This window comes from Chrysemys picta, chromosome 9, assembly GCF_011386835.1.
Source record: "Chrysemys picta bellii isolate R12L10 chromosome 9, ASM1138683v2, whole genome shotgun sequence".
Taxonomy (NCBI): domain Eukaryota; kingdom Metazoa; phylum Chordata; order Testudines; family Emydidae; genus Chrysemys; species Chrysemys picta.
Genome location: NC_088799.1, coordinates 35038766 through 35062643, shown reverse-complemented (window position 1 = coordinate 35062643; position 23878 = coordinate 35038766). Strand labels below are relative to the sequence as shown.

Genomic DNA, 23878 nt, shown 5'->3' with positions numbered 1-23878 from the left:
TGAACAGTGAGGTGGCACCATTTGCAGATGAGACAGCATTAATTAGGGCAGTGATTCTCAAACTTTTTTTTGCGGACCACTTGAAAATTGCTGAGGGTCTTGGTGGACCACTCAATGATCTTTCCAAATATTGTTTGTACCGTTAGCTAACTATTGTAAAGTGCTTTGGATAAAAGCGCTATATAAAAAACGTAATAATTAACTTTTTTTGTTCTATAAATAAAGCACACATCTCATATTAATATCAGTAGTCGTACCTTTCTAATGCAATGGATGTGCCCTCTCTCCCCCACCATGGCAGCCACCAAGCTGGGCTGGGAAGTGGGGGTGTCTCTCCCCTTGCACAGCAGTCACAGAACTGAGGCTGGGAAGGAGGGCTGTCTCTCCCTGGCAGCCGCAGCCCTGGAGCTGGGGGAAATTGCCTCTTTCTCTGCTTCAGCCCTGCACATCCCAAATTCCCCCACTCCCTCTTCTCACCCCACTGGCCCCTCCCACCCACCGCCTATTCCCCCCAAGGCCACCACCTCACCTTATACGTGAGTCTTCTCCAGGGTCCAGGCACCTAATTAGTAGAGCCACACCTGCGCAGCTCCACTAATTAGGTGGGTGGCCCTTTATTCTTTTGTGTGCGGCCGCCCAGGCACACACCTTAGAGGGAACTATCTGCAGACCATCTGAATGGAGCTCGCAAACCACTGGTGGTCCACAGTTTGAGAACCTCTGAATTAGGGTAATTGAAGCTGGAGAAGAGTGTAGGGTACTTCCAAATTATCTAATAAAGGTTGTTGAATAGACAGCATTATAATAAATAAAATTCATTGTTGATGAATGCACTTCGGATGGAATAATTTGATCTATTGCTATACATTAACTAACCACTGAGGGAAAACATCTGGACAACATTGTGGACAGCTCAATAAAGACCTTTATTCAGTCTGCAGTGGAGGTCAAGAAGCAAACAGAATGTTATGGTACTTAAATAATGGATTTGAAAATATTATCAAGCCTTTCTGTGATTCAAAGATATGCTCTAACCTGGATTACTTTATTTAGCTCTGGTCACCCAATCCCAGAAGGGATATATTAGAGATAGAGAGATGGGCAACAATAATGCTTAGAGAAATTTCCATATGAAGAGAGACTGAAAAGATCCTGACTGTTTAGAGAGAAAAATAAATAGAGAGAACATGGTAAAGGTGTACAAAGGTGTATATCCTCGTGTTACAAGGCACAAGCCAACCAGTAACTGATGGAGTTAGGAAGAAATGTTCCATCTGGGTGATTATTCCGTAAGTGTCCACAGAGGATATGTCTAAACTGCAAGGTAAACTCAGGGTTCGATCTCAGGCTAAAGCCTGTTCTCTCTTCCGTCTACATACAAATTGCACTAACCCAGATCACGGACCCAGGGTGCCAAGACCCTCAGGGGTGGAGGGTTCGACCCTCAGTCAAGCCAGGAGCTAGGGCTCAAACCCTATTGCTTTGCAGGGTAGATGCAGTCCCACTGGACTCATGTTCTGGGAGTCCACCAAAAGAATCCCACAACCCCATGGGCCAACTTTCTTTGTGGTCTGGACAGTCAAGTTTGGTGGACAGTCAGATTTTTCTCATACTGCTCCACAAACAAAGGGCTAGAGTGGCTACATATTGAGAGGGACACTAGGAAATCTGGAAAAATGGTGGTTGGACTAAGGCCCACATAATGCTGTGTAGATCCTGGAGCCCCAGGTTGGGTCCCAGAGTCCAACAATTCCTAGCCTGGGATTACAAATGAGTGTAGATGCTCAAGCCCTAGGCTAACAAACCCAAGGTCTGCTAACTCGAGTTCTACTAGCTCTGGGCTAACATTACAGCGTAGACATACCCTAAAGCACTTATGGCACTTTCCTGTGGATATGGCTGTTTCCACAGACAGGATTCAGGATTATTAGGAAGACTACTGGTCTGGTCCAGGATGGCAATTCTTTTGTTCATAAGTGGTCCTGCCCAACTTATTGCAAATTTGACCAAGTAATATTTGTGAAATAGCAGTAATGATTTCCATGGAAAAACTGTAATTTTTCCATTGAGTGATTTTGGTTCCATAGTTATAAAAACCTATACTTAAAAGGTGATTATCATTAATATAAAGACATTAAAAACAAAAGCCTGGATTAAATAACATTGCACTGAGACATGAAAAGAAGGGAATTTAGAGATAACATTACTTCTGTGTCTGTAACTCACCCTCTAGTGCCCAAATATTTCCATGCATAGTGGATCATTTATATTCTTGCATTTTCTTACCATCAGGAAATTTATTCTTGTTTCTTGTGTAATATAAAGGGTGAACCAGGTCCTCGAGGACTCCAAGGGCAAGTTGGACCACAAGGCCCTCCGGGATCTTCAGTGAGTATAAAATCAGTATATTTTTATGATTTAAGAGTTTCCAAGAAGCCTAAGGGAGTTAGGCACCCATCTCCCAAGAATATGGGCCACTGACTTCAATAGATAGTATGAAAATTCCATGAGTATGTAAAATCTGTAAATTCATGTGTCTGACAGATTTGGGTTTTTTATTTATTTTGTTTGTTTGTTTGCTAATTAAAGTTTAGATTTTCAAGAGTAGCTTCAATTAGTGTGGGCATAATTTTGCATCTTCAAATAATTGCACATATATTTTTTAAATTCGCATTAAATTCCAGTTATACACATAGTGTTTGCACTTGCAAATCAGGTGTTTAGACATGCTACAGATATTTGTATCCACAATGAATTGCAAGCACAAAAAATAAACCATGGCAAGACCTGGATGAATATCTGGCACTAGAAGCTTGATCCAAAACCCATTGAAGTCAACGGAAATACTCCCATTGACTTCAGTGGGCTTTGAATAAGACCCTATATCAGGACTGAGAATTCTACTATTTACTATTTTACTGTGCTGTTTTTTTTCCTTTTCATTTCATTTTGTTTTCTCTAGGGTGTTTCAGGGAGAATGGGACTTCCAGGACGTAAGGTAGCTTGAGATTTGCTATAAAAATTAAAACTCTTAAATCTCATGTAACATTTTTTCATTCATTATTTGTGGGTGCTTTTTAAAACAAGAAAAAAGTAATGTTTTAAAAACTCTTTTGTAGGGTGTCATGGGGATTAAGATCATAGGAACCAAAGGAGTACAGGTAACTCTGTAATATAATTATAACATTAGAAAGTTTTGCTTCAGATTTCTTCTTACTATGGTGAAATCTTTTGAAGAGGAAGTACTGTGAAGCAAAAATAATTTGCTCTACATATATTAATGGAGAATCTTTGCAGACTACTTTCACTAATGTATGGGGACAAGGTGACATCAAAGGATACTGTCTTCACCTAACAGTGAAAGATAGAAGCAGGCTAACAGTTTAAGAGGAAGCTTAACTTGTTGGAGCCAGCCGTCAGTATTTACTAATAGAAAGCAGTAATGTGGTTTACATTACATTGGTATACAGTGTTTAGAAATCCTGTTCCTCCGCTAGCCAAGGAGTTAAATAATAAATAAACTAATAATAGCTGTCATAGACTTCACTCTTAGATGCTCTGATCCTGCCTTTTTAAGTGTTCATCTTCATGATGCTATCTGAAACTCCAAGAATATCTTCCAAGAAATCCTCCAAAGTTATACCATAAAAATAGGATGTTTTGTCACTCTCACTATTATATCACCCCATGATCAAATGTGTCTCAATGCAAATTACAATTGACTATAAGCAAATGTAAAGTCTCGTAGACCCCAATCTTGCAATTGGATCCAGACAAGTGGATCTGTACATCTGTGCAGAGTCCCAGTTTAGTCTTTGGAGTCATGAATGCAATATTTTGTCTGTGCAGATCTGATTACAGGAGTTGGGTACACTGAAGTTAATGTTAATTCTTCTTCGAGTGCTTGTTCATGTCCATTCCAACCAGGAGTGTGCACACTGTGTGCATGCCAGCCGGAAGATTTTTCCCTTAGCAGCGTCCGTAGGGTTGGCCTGAGCACCCCCTGGAGTCGCGCCTTCATGGCGCCCAATATAGTGCCCTGCTGACGCCCCACCCCCTCAGTTCCTTCTTACCACTAGTGACGGTGGCTGGAACATCGCTCACTCTTGTGGCAAGCGCTTTGGCACACCATGGCCACAGCAGTGGGAGCCATCATCCCAATGGCCCTTTTGGACACCTTGGGCATACCGCCAGAGTCAGGCCCAAGGTCCTGGTTGGCATCGGTGTTTTCGGCGTCTTTTGTTCCACCGCCAGCAACGCCGGCACCTCTGACCGAAGTGCCAACCCCGCTGTTACAAACAGCTCCGGCAATGACCCTTCCTTCAATGGCACCGACGAAGGCTTCAGCTCCGACTCCACTGGTGTCAACAAGGTCGGCACCACCGGATCTAGTGGCTCCCGCACCAACTGCAGTACCGAGGCTCCCACCTCCAGCGGCCCTGTCACATCCCATCGAACACTGCGTGCCGAGAGACCCAAAGAGCACTGAAGGCAGTGAGCAAGGTCTGCTGCCAGTTCTCTCCTCATCATCCTCGCCAGATGAAGCGGTCATGGGGGCGTCAGTGGCCCCAGCTCTGGAGGATAATTGGGTTCTCCAGCAGCACCTCGTGTTTTCACCAAATGCATGGCAGTTGTCGCTGCGTTCCTGCACAAGCAGATTCAGGTTTTCCCATACCTCAACAACTGGCTGATCAAAGGCCACTCCAGATCCCAAGTGGAGGATCAGGTTGGCTTCATAAGAAGGACCTTCCTCAAACTAGGTCTCCTTCTCAACGAGGCCAAATCCACTCTGTCCCTGGTGCAGAGGATAGAGTTTACAGGCACAGTGCTGGACTCAACCCAAGCCAGGGTGTACCTCCCGGAAACTAGGTTTCAGTCTCTAGGGGACATCATACGGGGCCTTAGACAGTTCCCTCTGACTCCAGCAAGGAACTGCTTGAAACTGCTGGGGCACATGGCTGCATGCACCTACGTAGTACAGCATGCCAGACTCAGACTTCGCCCACTTCAGTCATGGCTGGCGTCGGTTTATCGACTGGCGTGGGACACTCTGGACGGCATTGTAACCCTGCCCCACTGTGTACTAGACTCCCTCCTGTGGTGGCTCGACCCACAGGTGTTTTGTGCAGGAGTACCTTTCACCAGCCCCCAGCCATCCCTCTCGTTAGTGACAGATGCCTCGGATCTGGGCTGAGGGGCGCATTTGGGAGACCTCAGAACTCAGGGCCTCTGGTCTCAGGCGGATCTCGCTCAGCATATCCACGTCAGAGAGCTGAAAGCGGTGGGTCGGGCGTGCCAAGTTTTCAGAACCCATATATCAGGCAGATGGGTATCAGTCCTCGCAGACAACACCACGGCAATGTTTTATATCAACAAACGGGGGTACATGCTCCTCTCTCCTGTGCCAGGAAGCCTTCTGGGACTTCTGTGTAGAGCACTCAATACACCTGCAGGCTTCATACCTCCCCGGGGTGCAGAACAAGCTGGCGGACAGCCTCAGCTGAACTTTTCACGGCCACAAGTCGTCCCTCCGGTTGGACGTAGTGAGTTCAATTTTCCGTCTCTGGGGCTTTCCTCCGATAGACCTGTTTGCCACACGCAGCAACAGGAAGTGTCAGTTATTTTGCTCCTTCATGAATCACAGTCTGGGTTCCATCACAGATGCCTTCCTTCTTCCGTGGGGAGACAGTCTGCTCTCCGTGTTCCCACCAATACCGCTGGTCCACAAGCTGCTCCTCAAGGCCCACAGGGACAGGGACCAGGTCATATTGATAGCTCTGGCATGGCCATGCCAGCACTGGTTCACATCGCTCCTGGAAATGTCCGTGGCGACCCTGCTCACCTTACTGCTGGTCCCGGACCCGATGACGCAGGATCACGGCCGCCTCCAGCATCCGAACCTAGAGTCGCTCCACCTCACAGCTTGGATGTTCCATGGCTAAATGCTATGGAACTGTCCTGTTCTGATCAAGTCAGACAAGTTCTCCTTGGCAGTAGGAAGCCCTCTACAAGGGCAACGTACCTTGCCAAGTGGAAGAGGTTCCCTCTCTGGTCGGAGCAGCACCATCAGTCACCGATGCTTGCCCTGGTCCCTTTCATACTGGACTACCTCCTCCATCTTAAACAGGCTCTGTCCTTGTCATCAATAAGGGTCCATCTCTGCCTTCCATCCAGGCGCAGACAGCTTCTCGGTCTTTGTGAACCCCATGGTTACCCGTTTCCTCAAAGGCCTCAACAGACTCTACCTGCAAACTCATCAGTCTGTCCCAACCTGGGACTTTAACCTAGTTCTTGCCAGACTTACAGGCCCCCCATTTGAGCCAATGGTGACGTGCTCCCTGCTTTATCTCTCTTACAGGATGGCATTCCTGGTGGCGATAACCTCAGCTAGGAAAGTGTCGGAGCTCAGGGCACTTACATCTGAGCCCCCTTACGCAGTATTTCATAAGGACAAGGTTCAGCTCAGACCACATCCGGCATTTCTCCCTAAAGTTGTCTCCCACTTTCACATGAACCAGGACATCTTCCTCCCAGTGTTTTATCCTAAGCCACATTCCTGCGACAGGGAGCGAAGGCTTCACTCATGGGATATCAGCAGAGTGCTGTCCTTCTATATAGAGAGAACTAAGCCATTCCAAAAGTCCGTCCAGTTATTCACAGCGGTGGCAGACAGGATGAAGGGCCCCCCCGTCTCTTCCCAGCGCATCTTGTCGTGGATCACACCTTGCATTCGCGAGTGTTACGGCCTGGCAAAGGTGCCAGCTCTGCCAATCACCGCTCACTTAGCTGCATTCCTGGCGCAGGTCCCCACCCAGAAGATCTGCAGACCAGCGACGTGGTCCTCGATACACACGTTTACGACGCACTGTGCGATCACACAGCAAGCCAGAGACGATGCGGCCTTTGGACGAGCTGTGCTCCAATCAGTGGATGACTCCGACCCCACCTCCTGAACTTTGGCTTGTGAGTCATCTGGTTGGAATGGACATGAACAAGCACTCGAAGAAGAAAAAATGGTTACTCACCTTCTTGTAACTGTTGTTCTTCGAGATTTGTTGTTCATGTCAATTCCAATACCCACCCTCCTACCCTTCTATCGGAGTAGCCGGCAAGAAGGAACTGAGGGGATGAGGGGTCGGCAGGGCACTATTTTGGCCCAGGCCGACCCTACAGACGTTGCTAAGGGAACAGTCTTCCGGCTGGCACGCCCACACCTGGTTGGAATGGACATGAACAACACATCTCAAAGAACAACAGTTACGAGAAGGTGAGTAACTGTTTTTTATGTAATCACCTAGCTGGTAAACATATTTATTGAAATTGTCTTTGCCAAATTCCTATAAATGGAACTGATGACCTCAGGTGACCTTGACTCTTCCAAATTCTAGCTAGCTAGCCTCACAGAAGACGTTGCTATATTTGTTATATACTGATAACATACGCAAAATAACACGTGAATGGCTGTTTAAAATGACTGCTGACAGTTTTTAGGATTTTTTTCTCTTCTCAGCAGCCCTCACTGAAAGAGTGAACTAAAATTCCAACATTTAGGTCAAACGTGAAAGCTGATTGTGTCAGGCAGCAATCTATTACAACCATCTATCTGTATTATATTAGGCTGCAATCTTGAAAAGAATTTAGCAAAGGGACGATGTACTTTACTAACAGGTTAACTTCATCAGAGTGGAAGAAGAACTCCAACTGCTACGAGGAGAGATTCTTTAAATAACGATTAGGGAGAAAGTGATGCTATATCAGTTTTGTAGAAACTGCATTGGAAACCACATTTATATCTGTGAGCTGTTTTTAGGTACTGTGATGTAAATAAACATACACATCTCTACTCTTCTGCATGTAGAAAAGATAGAAATAGCATTCAAAGTCCTATACTTTTTGTGTGTCTTTTTAAGTGGAGGGGTGGGTGAATAAATAACCATTGTCATGCAAATTAATTTAATTTGGCAATGTCAGATTTCATGGATTTTGAATGCAGAATATTAACTTTATTTAAATCATCTTTCTTTTTATTTTCAGGGTGATCCTGGATCAGCAGGACCCCCTGGGCTCCCAGGAACAGTTATTGTGACATTAAGCGGACCAGATAATATGAAGGTAGTAAAATAATCATTTATAAACTAACTTGTGTGTTTTACCTTGGGCCACATTTGCTGTGGGTCATATATACAGTTGCTTTGCTCTGGGTCACAAGACAGAAGTTTCTCAGTATTTATACTTTTGGTATTTTATGTTTATTCTATTTTCTCCTTCAGAGCCCAGCCCCCTCCTCAGCAAACCTTTATATGTCAGATAGAATGATGCAGGGCAGCTTAGACGTATGGTCTGTTTCCATCCACATCCTTATATTCCAAGCACCCCCACACATTAAAAATGAAATTCCACTCAACTTTCTGGCACATGCATGTGCCGAACCAATAGAACATTGAGAAGTTGTGCATTGAATGAGACTGTCTTGGCAATTGAAAAGACAGTCTTGTGACTGAGTCACTGGTCTGGGACTCGGGAGATGTAGGTTCAATTCCCAGTTTTGCCACAGACTTCCTGCATGACCTTGGGCAAGTCACTTGAATTCAGTTCAGAGTTAGGTGCCTAACTTGCTTAGGCACTTTTGAAAATCTCACTAGGTGCCTAAATAGCTTTGAAAAAGTGGCCTTTAATGCCTCATTTCCATATCTGGAAAATGGGGATAACAATAATTTCTTTCTCCCACCCTTTGTCTATTTAGATAGCAAGCTCTTATTATATGTTCATACAGCTGTCATAGATGAGGCAATGATACCAATATGCACATGCGCAGAGTGCCAGTGGGATGTTAGTGATCATTTGTAAAAAACCTGTTGTGGAAACAAAAACCAGTGGGTATGTGCAAAGTAGAACACTTTCAACTTGGCCAAACCAAATGGATTTTCAGTAGACTGCGAAAGGCTGTGTTGACCTATAGCCCATGTCCCTGACAAATTTCAGGTTTTTATCCCAAATCACTGAGACCCAGATCCTCCAGGGTATTTATTTAGGCACTGATATCCCATTGAAATCAATGGGAGTTAGGCTCAGATCTTCAAAGGTATCTAGGTGCCTGAGTCACTAGAGCTGTTCCAAAAAGGCTCACAAAAATATTTTTATACAGGTAAAAGTATATTTTCCCTCTTTTCACCTGAAAACGATTAAACTGTTTTTGTTCAAACTTTCCAAAAATTTTTTACTCAGGTTAAGAACAAATCTGGAAAATTTCAGTCCAAGAGACAAACATCTGAGAAAATGATTGGTCCCTTGATTTGCAAATGGCAAATCACCTCAGTCAAGGATAGTGATAAAAAAATTGCCAACTTTTCTATCTGCTTAATCAGGCTACTAACATTATCTCTGCCTTATCCAGATCAGCTTTTAATTTATTTAATTATTCAAACTTGTCTGTAATTTGGGTTTCCCTATGTATAAAACACCTAGATTTTTTTTTGGGGCGGGGGGCACTGAAAAATCTGAAAGACTAAATAAATATTTTATTTTGTTGTGACAGGGCTTGAAAGGAGATAAAGGAGAGAAAGGATCAAGGGGTCTCCCAGGACCAGTTGGGTCATTGGTAAGTGATCAAAGTAAATCTCTCAAAATCCAGGACCTTCATACAGCATCACATTCACATGGAAAACGTTGCTATTTGGAGTCCATATTTATACTACTTGGTCTAGCCATCAATTAAGATCTATTAACAGCGGCTGTAATTAGACTTCATTGTACAAGGTAATAAAATAATACAAAATGGATTAAGATGCAAAAATGTGAATCTGAAAATATGTGTGGATTTGTCACAGGGTTTTCCTGGAGATTTTCAAAGTGAAAAAGGTGACCCAGGAGAGCCTGGCCCGCAGGTACGTATGAAAAATTAAACCCTTTAAAGTGCCATTCTTCTCTGAAAACATTTCTGTGTTATTGTGGAGTTCCAGCTTTGTCTTTCAATGACTTCCAGAGCAAATTTATTAGGCTTCCAGGTGAAAAGAGATTTTTGTCCAGTGAACTCAACCTGGAATCTGAAAGTCAAGTGCGTGTTCTTTCTGGGACATGCTTCCTGAGCTGTACTTAAAGCTCAATTGAGGGCGCACTTCTGCATATCATAGGGCAAAGGTTCTGTGATTGGAACTTGGTCAACAGTTCTGTTATGATGCATGAGCCAGAAAGGAATCCTGCTCGCTCTCCAATAGATGTAGTGGCTGTTCAGTGCTAGCAGAAGTAAAGATATTTTAAGTAGACATATTTTTGTCAATTAAGGCAGAAGACATGAGTCTGAATACATTCCACTCCAACAGGTCTGTGGAGAAAGGAGCCAACTTTCGATAGTTTTCTTACCATATCAGTACTTCATACAGTTTCAAAGAACTGATTCCAGTGTTTGAAATATTGCATGTAAATAATAAGACTGATAGCAATGAAGATATAAGAGGTTAATTTTATCTCTGCACATTTTGAAAAGAGTTTAATAGACAAGTGTGAATGCTAGTTTTTATAATCTTTGTAGGATGCATATAGATTTGGAAAGAAACAGGAAATGTATTCAAAGAATCAGTTTTCAGCCTTTGAGCCTGCTAATTTTGTACCACTTACTTATGGTGTGATCCAGCAGCCCTTCCTCACATCAAAGTCTCATGGGCTTCAATAGCTTTAGTCATATGAGTAATAACTGGAAGACTGGGCCTGTAATGTGCTTATATTGAATTTATGATGATTATGGGGTTCTCTGAGATCCTCTGATGAAAGATGCTATTTACAGTAATTTGCAATATTATTTTTATGAAAAGGTAAATTATGAAAAATCTCTTTTCTGTTTGACTTCTTAGTGCAAAATAGTAAATATTTATGTAACCCAACAGGTCAGAGCTTCTCATGATTCCTCCTCAGCCTCTACTGCTTCTTCTCTTCACTGTCTCTTCTTCACAAGTGCATTTGTGATGGCCACCCTCTTGGCCAACACAGTGAGGCTTGAACTATCTCTTGTTAAGTCCTGTCATTCTTTCCCCTATTCTCTCTAGTACAAGTGCTCATGCCTTGGCCATCTTTTGCCATGTAATCTTTTCCTCTCTTCAGTATATCCAAAAGCTGCTGCTAAACTGAACTTCCTCCCCTACTGCTCTGACTGACTCACTTTCCAAATTCGCAAAAAGAACAGGAGTACTTGTGGCACCTTAGAGACTAACAAATTTATTAGAGCATAAGCTTTCGTGGATGCATCCGAAGAAGTGGGCTGTAGTCCACGAAAGCTTATGCTCTAATAAATTTGTTAGTCTCTAAGGTGCCACAAGTACTCCTGTTCTTTTTGGGGATAGACTAACACGGCTGCTACTCTGAAACCTTTCCAAATTCGAGTTCCTCATGCTCACCTTCAAAGTGCTAAATAATCTCTCGTTTGCCTACATCTCTCCTCCTGTTTCCTCCTATTATCCTTCTGCACACACACTCTCCTTCCTAGGCCTCTCTTTTTAATTATTGTTAATATTTTTGATATTTATACTGCAGTAGAAACTAGAGACCAACCAAGCCAGGGATTTGTTGTGCCAAACTCTGTACATACACACAGAAAATTACAGTCTGTGCCCCCAAATAATTTAGTCGTCGTCTTCTTCCACTCTTACTTTTACACTTTATTTCCTGCTTGCACTACGTTCAGAACAGTGTCCCAATTCTTTTTCACCAAATGGCTGCTCTCACTTTTCTCCTTTTGAAATCATTCCTTAAACCCATTTCCTGCACGAGTCTTTTCTACCTTATTTCCTCAGCTGTCTCTTTTATCAGAGCTGTTGTCTTGTTTACTGTCTTGTCTTTTGTTTGCCTCACTTCAAAGAGCATCCTGCAGGTCAGTGGGACTCTGCTGGTGAAAGAGGCTGCATTTACCACCCCTTTGTAGGACTATTAGCTCTTTAGTCAGAGGAATGTCTTACTCTGTGTTTTGTAAAGCTCTGTATGCATTGGCAGAGCTATAAGTGATTAGCAACAATAATGTACATTTTAAAATAACTTCAATCTCTGTCCTAGAGCTGTAAGGATAGAAAGCACAGACATGAGTGGAGAATTTGGCCATTTGTTCTCCAGAATTCAGCATCACTTGTTACCTTTTTGTGATTGTGTACATGGGTTTTTTGTTTTTGTTTTTTGGTAGGGTAAACCTGGAAAAGATGGTACCCCCGGTCCACATGGCTTTCTGGTAATGAAGACATCTTTTAATTGTTCTGTTATATTAATAAGAGCTGTGTAAGTGTGACAGGACTGTATCTCTGTGTATATACAGCTCTTCTCTACTTCGATTTGCACTTGAAATATACATCTGAATACATTTTGAAACTGTATTCCTATACACCAAGCTTTGGGCCAGAGATCCAGGCACAGAGGGGATGCTTTGCATGCAGTCTTCCCTGCTTTCATGCAGACAGGAGGACCGGCTGCCTCTGTAGCATTCTTTCCCCTCCAGACCTTACACAGGCCTGGGCAGTCTCTAGGGAGGAGTGGCTGGGCTGGAGAGATTCACATTTTCCCCCATCTAGCTCTGTTAAAATGAGTCAGAAAAGAAAATATAGCTGATAATGTGTTATTTTATCCGCTTCAAACTCTTGGGAGTCGTGGGGGCAACCGCAATCAGAGATGTCCAAATAGCAAAGCTTCAAATGGGCTACAGTTCACTGAGGGGAGGCCCTGAGGTGGCTATAATCAGTATGGGATAGAGGGCCTCCATGCAGATGTACTTGTCCTCCTGAAGATGTCCCTTGATCTGCCAGATTTGAAGGTTGGGCTTATAGGCATGTAAACCTAATAGGATGATGTGGGGAGATCTCCGTACAGGAATTCTCACAGGGACTTTCTCCCCCGAGACACTCTCACTCTTCTTTCCATCAGTAGGAATGATCTAAGCTTTTAATGTTGGATTTTATGTATGAAATAGGTAGAGGACTAACCCCTAATAATAATTCTGTGCTCTCATCTACAGGGAGAGAAGGGTGAACGCGGCTACCCAGGATCACCTGGCGTAGCAGGCACTAAGGTAATTATGTAATATCCTTGTTATTTTGGGGTTGGGTTTTCTGGTTTGTTTATTGGATTTTGACTCATATATCACTAGACATACAGTGTTCCTCATAAGTGAAATCATTTAATAAACACCATAAACAGCAATCCACTCAGCTCTGCTTAGTATGAAGTTCAGCTAAGAGGTCTGTCTGATTAACATAGGCTGTGAAGGCTTCTGAGTATGTTGTTTTTAATGTATCTAACTGATGGCCTATTTCTGTTTTCTCATGCAGGGGAGGAAAGGAGACATTGGCCCACCAGGATTTCCTGGTCCCGTAAGTGCAAATTGTGCTTAGATTAACATGGTAATGTCATTTTTTTTTTAATGTTCACATAAAAGTAATGCCATTTTGACTGAAGGATGCCATAGTGAAATCCCCATGGTGCCATGAGTAAAGCACTGCTGTGTCAAAATATGGAGTCAGTGGGGCTCTCCCCCCGTGTGCAGAGCTCATTGCAAGAATGGGCCCTAAGAAGCATGCACCTCATTCATTTCAACTGGAGAGATAATTGTCATGAAACAGTCACGAAAGTTCACAATAGTTAAATTTCCGAAGTGAAACCATAATCAGGTCTAGAACAATTGCTGCTAGTTTTTAAATACCAAAAGACTTTGTAAACTAGAAGCAAAATCAGCTCATTGATGCATGCATGCGGTTTCTGACTTTCCTGGAAGCCCGTGTACATGTCTGAGGGCAGCCTTTGACCCCAGTTGCTTACACTCAGTCCTTTTTTAAAACATTAACCTGTTTGTAGCATCTGGCTTAGCAAGAGCTTTGTACAAAATAAATAAATTAGTAAATGAAAAATATTTGTGAGCTTCAAGCTCAGTCTTTGACATTTCTTTAATTTCAGGGCTAACATTCATGTTATGTTGTTTGATTTATATATGCCTCACTATACTGCGTGTGGTTAGGCAATGGTGATCACTATTATCTGGCCACTGTCAAATGAATGAAATACATACAGTGGTTTGAAAGGTGGCTGATGGTCAACTTGGTTTATTCACCAGGAAAATAATCCACAAAGGAGCAATAACTTCTTGTTCTCTCTAAGTTCCAGTTTTGCTCATGCACATGTTTCATGCAAACTTGGTAGCACTGTAGTATTATCATTTATGGAAACATCCATCCTTTATGTACATGTAATACACTGGCTTAATGTTTGTGAATGTCTCCAGCTTGCCCCAGTGACCATACTCACAGGTGAGAGATTTCTCCTTCAGTGCAAGTAATGCTGAAAGTCCCAGGACTGTCTGCATATATGTGGCCATAGCTCATTACACATATATATAGAACCTAACTTCAAATACGGTGGCTTGTGAACAATTATTCTGGAATTAGCAATGAGTAAATACAAAGTCTTGTGATGTCATAAGGTCAGAAAGAATGGCCTACATCCCAATATTTCTCCCAACAGAACAGCCAGTCTAGGAATAATCAGTATTGATTTAGCTGCTGTTTAGCGTAACACAGCCTCTCCAGACCCCGTGTCTTGCAAGTAAACTGAAGGATTCTGATAAATACAGGAACCTTCCTCGGCCTACATGACTTGGGGTTTGAGAGTTAATGGAAGAAATCAGGTGTATCTGAAAGCAAATTACTCATGTCAAGCCACTCGTTATGTGAGACTGCCTTTCTCTTCATTGTTACTATTCTTTCTCTCTCTCTCTCGTCTCTTTTAAGACAAAGTATTATGATGAGGTGGCTGGTGAAAAAGGAGATGAAGGATATCCAGGACCCCCAGGACTTAAAGGTCAACCTGGCATACCTGGTGAGAGAGCTCTGAAAACTATAAACATAATAGAAAAAGAAATCTATGCCAAGGCTTGATCATGCACAGCACAGGGAGGAAGAGTTGTCACATGGAACCTGCACAGTGTCACTCACGAGAGTGACACTGTGCAGCCATCAAATTCCTGCCATCAAGTAGTAGAAGTGAGACCGAAGAGGCTCATAGCTAAGTGCCTGACTTGTATTCTGAGCATCACAGTGAAGGCCATATTCAGACTATGGGAGAAGGGACACAAGGACCCTGACACTTACTTCTGTTCTTTTCACCCTTACTTGTGTGCCCCTGCTCACACTCTCACTGGAACACATCATCATCAACTCATCTTTGCCACACACCAGGCAAGGAATTGAAAGATGAAGGCCATAACCAGTCCCTAGGAAAGAGCATTTATTTCACACTAATTTTCATTATCTTTTTCCCCTTTCATGCATGCCATTCGGAAATGGTAAAGGCATCAACATGGGTTTTAACTGTTTGGTTTTTTTAATTTGGTAATGCTATAAAATGAAAACATACTGCCAAAAATCAAAAACAAACCCTGATCAGTTTGTCATTCAGGACACATCACAGTGTAGTGAAGGGTTTGTGTGTTAAACTCTGACACAGTAGATGCAATTTGTTTGCCTCGTATCCATCCTCACCAACCCAGACTTTATTCTTTAGAGCCCCAATTCTGTAAACCTTTATATACACAAGTGGTCTCATAGAGTTCAATGGGGGCTACTCTCCTGTATAAAGTTATTCATGTTACTGAAGTCAGTGGGAATTGAGGGCACCCAATACCTTGCAGGGGTGCTCAACACTCGGCCTATTGTAATGGTTTGATCCCATGACTGTTGTGCACATAAAGCTCTCATTGGATGTCAGCGGCAGTTCTTTGTGTAACAATTGCAGGACTGGATAAATGACAAATCCCTATTAGGCAAAATCAGATTAAAACTCACAGTTCAAAATATGTGTAACATTTTGGTTTTTAAGTCAAAAATGCTGTTCAGCCTTATTATACAATCCAGCATGTAGTTAAAAACACAACACAGGTATTTGAAGTGAAAATCCAATATATACAGTGGTTTAATTCAGATTTTTAATTTATTGCTTTTGCAGGGCCAAGAGGTCCCCTAGGTGTGACAGGAAGACCAGGTATGTGTCATGAACCAACAGCACACTAAAAAGCCTAATGCAGTATTCGTTTTGCTTATTTTACTTACTTAGTATTATGAAGGCAGTGATCATTTCTCATGTTTGAAAATGGACATCTCTAGGGGTATGTCTACACTGGTGTGCATACCTGAGTACAGTAACTCCTTGCAATGATGATTGTGAAGCTTGGTTGAGGTGGTGAAGTCAGAGCGTGGAAGAGGGTGGGATATTTCTAAATATCTGCTAAATAATGAACTAGCATTCCGCTGAGCTCTCAAGGGTTAATACGTTGTTGTTAATGTAGCCTCACACTCTACAAGGTAGCACAAATGGAGGGAGGGGAGACAGCATGGCAGACAGAGACAGAGACACACACACCGTGTGTGTGTGTGTGAGAGAGAGAGAGAGAGAGAGAGAGAGAGAGAGAGAGAGAGAGAGAGATGCGCATTGCCCCTTTAAGTATGCTGACCCCAGTCTAGGTACATTGCCTTTTTAAGTAGATCAGCAAGTTGAGACAGCAGCTGCTGCCAGGAAGTTCCCTCCATCCTGAGCCCTGTTGTGTCCCCCACTGCTCTATAGAGATGGGGTAAGCGGGGGGCAGGAGCAGGGGGGAGGGGGACACCCTGACATTAGCCCCCCTCAATCCCCCCTGTGAACAGCAAGCAGAAAGCTCCCAGGAGCAGCTCCAAGGCAGCGGGCAGGAGCAGCACATGGTAGTGTGGGGAGGGACAGCTGAACTGCCGGCAATTGGTAGCCTACTGGGCGGTTGCCGCACAGGGAACTTAGGGGAGTGGGGAGCTGATAGGGGGGCTACCGGTCAACCCTGGTTCCAAGCCCCCACCAGCTAGCTGCAATAGGCTGCTCTTTCTGCAAGCAGTGGACAAAGCAGGTGTCTGCCAAACAACGTTATAAGGGAGCATTGCACAACTTTAAATGAGCATGTTCCCTAATTGATCAGCAACATAACAACGAAGCAACGTTAACCGGGATGACTTTAAGTGAGGAGTTTTTGTACTAGATCAGGTGCATGCAGGTGTAATCCAGGCAAACCCACCCTGAGAGTGCACCTTTGTTGTGCTGGTCACACGTAGAAAACCACATCCATGCTGCTGCTCTAGTATAGTTTAGTGCTGCCATTTCAGGGCTCGTATTCCAGTATTCTTTGCATCAGATGGAGCCACTCCAGAAACTGATCTGTGGTGTGTTCTTGGTACCATGTTCCTTTCCTTCCTAAACCCCTGTGCAGAAGACGTTTTTCCCCCACCTTCTTACATTTACCAGTGGCACTTCCAGGTCACGTCACCTCTCACTTCTGTCTGGTCAAAACAGGGTCAAAGTCATGGATCCATTGGAGGAGCTGCTCCTGCGCCTTCTGTGGGTGAAACGTTTATGCAGTGGAATAGGTGCTCAGCGAGATGCTGGATTGCATTTCAGGAGCATTTTCTGAGATGTCAAAAACAGCAGGACTTGGGGAGATGAGAACAATTAATTCATGGCAGACTGGACAGACGTGAACAATGCTGCTATTGCCATGAAATCCCCTCGGTTTACCAACGCTTCTAGTGCAGGAGAAGTAGCACAGTGTGGTGTGATCACATCATCTTGCAGACTTGGGGAAACCAGCAGTGGCTCCAAAACTTCTGCATGAGGAAATAGACCTTCATGGGGCGATGTGAGGAACTAGCACCAATCCTCCAGTGCCTGACCACTTGAATAGGAAAGTTTTAGCACGGTGGTTCTCAAACTGTGGGTCAGGATCCCAAAGAGAGTCGTGACCCCATTTTAATTGGATCACCAGGACTGGCATTAGACTTGTTGGGGCCTGGGCTCGAAGCCCGAGCCCCACCACCTGGGGCCGAAAAGTCCTGGGTTGGGGGGCTCAGGTTACAGACCACTCACCTGGAGCTTAAGCCCTTGGGCTTCTGCTTTGGCCCCCTGCCCTGAGCGGTGGGGCTTGGGCTTTGGCGTTGGCCCCCCCACTCGCGGTGTTGGGGCTCGGGCAGGCTCAGGCTTCAGTCCCCCCCTCCTGGGGTCACGTAGTAATTTTTATTGTCAGAAGAGGGTCGCGATGCAATGAAGTTTGAGAACCCCAGCTTAGTGGTATGGACAGCTAGAGGTACATAGTAAACTGCTTTGGTGTTGGCAAGTCATCTGTTGGTGTTGTGAGAATGGAGGTTTGTGAAGCAATTAATGGTGGTGGAGATAAGAAATGTTCCTGAAATAATAGCTGGCTTTCAGAGGATGGGGGACCCAAACTACTCTGGGACATCCAAATTCCACTAGGTCCATCAATGACACTCAGATGCCCGTAGTTTGCCCGACAAAAGGGGCTAGTGAGTATGTGAACCACAAAGAATACTATTCCATCATTCTTCAAGGCTTGATTGACCACAGAGACAGGTTCTTAAGCACTATCACTGGAAGTACGGGAAAGGTTCACGATGCCAGGGGGCTGAGGAGATTTGGCTGGTACTTGAAGGGGGAAGCAGATACTTTATTCCCAACAAACAATATTGTTATGAAAGGTGTATCTGTGCCAATAGTTATTATGGGGACCTCCACATACCCACTCGTGCTATGGCTCATGAATAAGGCTGCAAGTCTGTCATGGAGGTCGCAGAAGTCATGGCTTCCGTGACTTTCCGGGACCTACACGACTTCTGCAGTGGCAGTGTGGCTGATCCCAGGGCTGCCTCAGGCAGCTTGTGCTGGGGGACAGCCGCGGGACCCCAGCAGGAGCAGCACCCTGGAGCCTGCTAGAGCAGCAGCAGCACCTCAGAGCCCTCTAGAGCACCTAAGATTTAGTCCCGGGTATTTTTAGTAAAAGTCATGGACAGGTCACAGGCCGTGAATTTTTGTGTATTGGTCGTGACCTCTCCATGACTTTTACTAAAAATACCCGTGATTAAAAGCTAGCCTTACTCATGAAACTGTATAGTGATGTCAGGGCCCTGGGAAAAGGGAATTCAATTTTGAGCTCAATGGCTGCAGGATGGTAGTAGAATTTGCCATTGGTAGACTCAAGGCTAGATGGCGCTGCCTTCAAACATGTCTGGATGCCAGTGTGCTCAATGCCATTTATATAATCGTGGCCTGCTGTACACTGCACAAGGCAAGGCAAAAGACAAGTATTTCCACCTGGAGTAGGCTCAGGACATTGAGTGTATGCAAGCCCAGTACAGGCAACCAGCTCCAGAGTGGTGCTGGGTCCAGACTGGCAAGGAAAATAAGAGTTGATAGATCCTGGCAGTGCTGGGAGAAAGAGGATGATGTCTGACTTGTGCTGCTACTGGGGGCACTTTGATAGCCTTTCATAAATCTGCTTTAACCTTAAATGAAGGTACATGCCAAAATTGGTATAGGCCACAAGTGGCTTTTTATTATTTTAGTTTTATCTGATTTGCACTTGCTGGGATTGTCACTGTTTTGTGCTTGTCACAGTTCACGCTGGTATGTAATCCATTTTAACAGTTTACCTGGAATGTGTTTACCGGTTAGGATGGGGACAGTTGAAGTAATTGCATGATTGTTCAGATTGTCACCATGTAAGTGCTTGCCCCAATTCACACACTATTGATCCTCTCTGGACAGGTTTCCTGAAATGAGTTTGTAATATGGGGTGGAGTTGGTACTGGGGACAGTTGCAGTCACTGATGATTGTTTGTTTGGATTTTACTTGTGACTTGCCCGAAGTGTAGTAAAGAGATTACAAAATTTCTCATTTTTTCCCTTTGATAATATAGTAAATATTTGTAAAATTTCAAGTGTTCAAGTCCCAGACTTTCCTGTACTGCTGTTTTAAGTGCTTCATTCTTTTTCGGCACAAAGCAGCAGAATGGTCAATGCCATACTCCACTAGCTTTCTAGAAACATGAGTGTTTATGGGGCTGTCCTTACTGCACCAGGTAAAACTGTGCTGCCAGCTGTACTCCTGCCAGATATTTATTAAAATTCTAGTGTCCTAGAAAGATAAAGGTACAGGGAATTGTGGGCATGGGAGTGGAGAACTAGTGAGATTTGAGACCTTGTTACCATGCCTTCACCACATCAATCTGCAAAGTTGGATGGTTACAGCTGACCCGAGCACAAACCCACACCTTCAGACGAGCTAACTAGCTTGGGATCTACCCATCCTGAGATGCATGTTTCAGGTGTTTTGAGTGTGGAAAAGGTTGAGGGCCGGGGGGGGAGAGTTGGACATATCCTTGCTCCTGGGCACATGTAAAGTCAGCAGTGTACACATACCCTAAATGGCCAAAACTCAACACACATTTGAATGATAGAAACAAAAGTTCTAACGTGCTACACCTTCCCCTGTTACAGAACATACTTTTTAAAAACTCTTATTAGCTCTATAAGGTCATCTAGGATCCTTGAAATTAAATAACAGTTTTATCTTTTGTTAGGTGTATCGAGACCTGGCATAAATGGTCCACAAGGATATCCAGGACTGAAAGGAAATAAGGGAGAGAAAGGACAGCCTGGCATGAATGCTGTGGGATCTCCAGGACTTCATGGGTTTCCAGGCAGACCTGGTTCTGTAGGATCACCAGGTCCTGCAGGACAGCCAGGTACAGCATAGAACTTGTGTAACTGTGTACATCAGGGGTCGGCAACCTATGGCATGTGTGCCAATGACGGCACATGAGCCGATTTTTAATGGCACACTGCTGCCTGCCGGGGTCCCGCTCAGCCCGCTGCTGAACCCCGGCAGCGGACTGAGCCGGATCCCGGCAGGCAGCAGCATGCCATTAAAAATCCTGCTCGACCCAGCCCGCTCTTCTCCGCCCCCCACTTACTGCTCTCTCTGGTGGGGGCAGGGAGCAGAAGCAAGCGTGGTCCTGCCAGCTGCTGCTGTAGGGCAGGCTCCGCCGGCAGCCAAGCTTCCCCCTCCCCCGCCTCTTCCACCAGCGTGCTGCGTCGAGCCCTGCCTCCTCTCCTCCCTCGCAAGGGCCATCGGTGGCAGGAGGGAGAGAAGAGCAGCCCCAGGGCCCTCGCTGCTCAGACCAGTAAGGAGGCGGAGAAGAGGCAGGGGGTGGTAGGAGCTGGGCGTATCCCTCCAGCCGCCTGCCGTGAGCTGCTCAGGGCAGGGGGCTGGGAGCACCCCCCTGATCGCAGCCCCCCCAGCCCTCTGCCTTGACCCCTGCACCCCCTTGCACCCCAGCCCCCTGCATCCCCCCCACAACCCCATCCCTGATTCCTGCACCCTCCACACATACCCGCCCCCCATGCCCTGACTCCTGCACCCCCTCACATGCCCCCAGCCCTCTGCCCTGACCCCTGCACTCTCCACACGTCCCCAGCCTCCCCACATTCCCCTGCCCTGACTCCTGCACTCCCCACACCCCCTGCTCTGACTCCTGCAGTCTCCACACATACCCAGCCCCCCCCCACCCCATGCCCTGACTCTTGCACCCCCCACATCCCCACCCCCCACCCTGAGCACCAGGTTGGCAGCGGGCCAAGCGGGGTCGGCAGCTGGGGCAAGAGGCCGGCAGCCAGAACCCCAGACTGGCAGCGGGCTGAGCGGGGCCGGCAGCTGGGACCCTGGCTGGCAGGAGCCAGCGGACGGAACCCCAGATCGGCAGTGGGCTGAGCCGCTCGGCCCGCTGCTAGTCTGGAGTGCCAGCCCCGCTCAGCCCACCACCGGTCTGGGATCCCAGCGCCTGGCCCCGCTCAGCCTGCTGCCAACCTGGGGTTCTGGCTACCAGCCCCTTGCCAGCCGGGGTTCCGGCCGCAGGCCCCGCTCAGCCTGCTGCCAGCCTAGGTGAACGGAACCCCAGGCCGGCAGCAGGCTGAGCAGGCTGGCGGCTTAAGATCAGCATTTTAATTTAATTTTAAGTGAAGCTTCTTAAACATTTTGAAAACCTTGTTTACTTTACATACAACAGTAGTTTCGTTATATTATATATAGACCTATAGAGGGAGACCTTCTAAAAAATGTTAAAATGTATTAGCGGCACGTGAAACCTTAAATTAAAGTGAATCAATGAAGACTCGTCACACCACTTCTGAAAGGTTGCCGACCCCTGGTGTATATAATGGGCCAGATTATGGTCTCAATTACACTGGCACAAATCCAGAGTAATTTCAATATCTGTGGAATTGGCTGGTATCACTGAGATCAGAAAGCTGGCCCAGTGTCTTAACACTTCATGAGAAGTGACTTCTTGAGAATTCTCTGAATAGCCTGGTTGAAAGGGATTTCCAAAGAGCAAACATCATGTACATTATTAACAGAAACAGTGCACGTAACAAGGTGCTGGGTTCCATCATTATTCTGAGATTCTGTACGAAAAATGTAAGGACTTCCCACCATTACAGAGGAGTTGGACAAGGGTGACAGTACACATCTACTGCACAGTGAGGAAGAAAGAATAGTCATGAAGAACACTCTGGTGATGTTAAAGGAAAGCCTGTTTATGTGGTTGACATTTCCAAAATTTCAGTAAATCTGGAACAGTAAATTCAACAGGACCCAATTCAAACCCCATTGAAATCAATGGCAAAGCTCTTACTGACTACAGTGGACTTTGAAGCAGTAATTCTGTGTGATAATACGCCCCTTGCAATGCTGGTAAGTGGTAAGTGAAAAATGGGGTGATCAGCTAAGTGCAGGTTATAAAATTTGAGGAAGATGCAAACTCAGTGGGATTCAAATGGGTGTGCAACAGAACCAATTTTTTATTCAAAGTAGCAATTCATGGTAAAGCCAAATAAAGTTGTATTATAAACAGTAGAGCTTTGCAATTTGTATTAGCCCAAGTGTTATTGGTGGTAATACATTGTGCTATTTCTAAAGGCTTTTCTGTTGTTTTGAGGTAGCTGAGAATGCCGAAAGCAGCGCTGATGAAGAGACACGAGCAACATAAATTTGGGGTTCAAAGTTTCCCCTTTCATAACTGGAGCTTTAATTTATTTACTTCTTATCCAAAATAAAAGTACAAAATCTTTATCTGGAGTCACAGAACTGTGTTCTTTAAAGGTCATCACCCCATTAGCATAAACATATCCAGCAGACCAAATGAGATTTACTGCTGCTTTACCAGATTTTTCCTCTGGTACTTCCATGTACAAGGCCTTGTCGGTCTTTCTTCAAAATTTCAGATGTGTTTAGCATAAGATTGTTCTTCCTTTGAGCCTGAATATCCTCTACAACCCATCATGGTGGTGTCTATCTCTCTCTTTGCAAAAACTAAAACTCTTTGAACAGTCTGCTAAATTAATGTTGTCATACTCATGCTATCATCAGGTAAAGTAACGTTTGAAACGCACCCACCAGGAGTTCCAGGAAACCCCGGATGTGTGGGACCTCCAGGACTTCCAGGAGATAGTGGAGTGAAAGGTCAGCAATCGTGTGTGTGTGTGTGTGTGTGTGTGTGTGTGTGTGTGTTTATAAATATGTTCCTAGAATTAATTTACTATTGATTCAGATGGAGAAACAAGATACAGAAATTTCATTTAACCTTTCTATCAAACAACAAACTGTTCCATGTTCAGGAAAGCTGCTGTAACTTACAGAAAACAGCAACTGAGCTGAAAAATCAGATTCAGTCAAGATTCAATACAGAGCTGAATGTGATCATTCTACTGTTTGTCAGACTAAATAATTGGATCCAATTCTGCTGTGCCTCATTTTCATGTCAGTGTAACTCCACTGAGTGCAGTAGGGTTTCTACAATACACCCACACGTGTGAGATCAGGATTGGGCCATGTTATAATTGACATGAACTGATTCTTTCTTTTCAGCTAAAAAACAAGATATATAGATGGATTAAAAATTATTATGCTGATTCTGGCTACTCCTTGGGAATTACCAATCAGAAATTAATTAATGAATTAATTTGTGTTAGCGGGACTTCTCCGTGTCTTTTTTGT

At 44.7% G+C, this 23878-nt stretch overlaps 1 protein-coding gene across 5 annotated transcripts in view; it reads left to right on the top strand.

Annotated features, from left to right (window-relative positions):
• Positions 1-23878, top strand: part of COL4A3 (collagen type IV alpha 3 chain) — a 119769-nt gene that overhangs the window by 48920 nt on the left and 46971 nt on the right. For all 5 annotated transcript variants that reach the window (XR_010590654.1, XR_010590653.1, XM_065558004.1 and 2 more), the window contains exons 10-22: positions 2326-2388; positions 2963-2998; positions 3120-3161; positions 8035-8112; positions 9536-9598; positions 9828-9884; positions 12164-12208; positions 12986-13039; positions 13299-13340; positions 14751-14838; positions 15964-15999; positions 20406-20570; positions 23252-23344. Coding sequence is in view for 3 of the 5 variants with exons in the window: in XM_065558004.1 (XP_065414076.1) it covers positions 2326-2388; positions 2963-2998; positions 3120-3161; positions 8035-8112; positions 9536-9598; positions 9828-9884; positions 12164-12208; positions 12986-13039; positions 13299-13340; positions 14751-14838; positions 15964-15999; positions 20406-20570; positions 23252-23344 (862 nt within the window). In the remaining 2 variants the exon portion in view is untranslated. The remainder of the gene's footprint in view (positions 1-2325; positions 2389-2962; positions 2999-3119; positions 3162-8034; positions 8113-9535; positions 9599-9827; positions 9885-12163; positions 12209-12985; positions 13040-13298; positions 13341-14750; positions 14839-15963; positions 16000-20405; positions 20571-23251; positions 23345-23878) is intronic.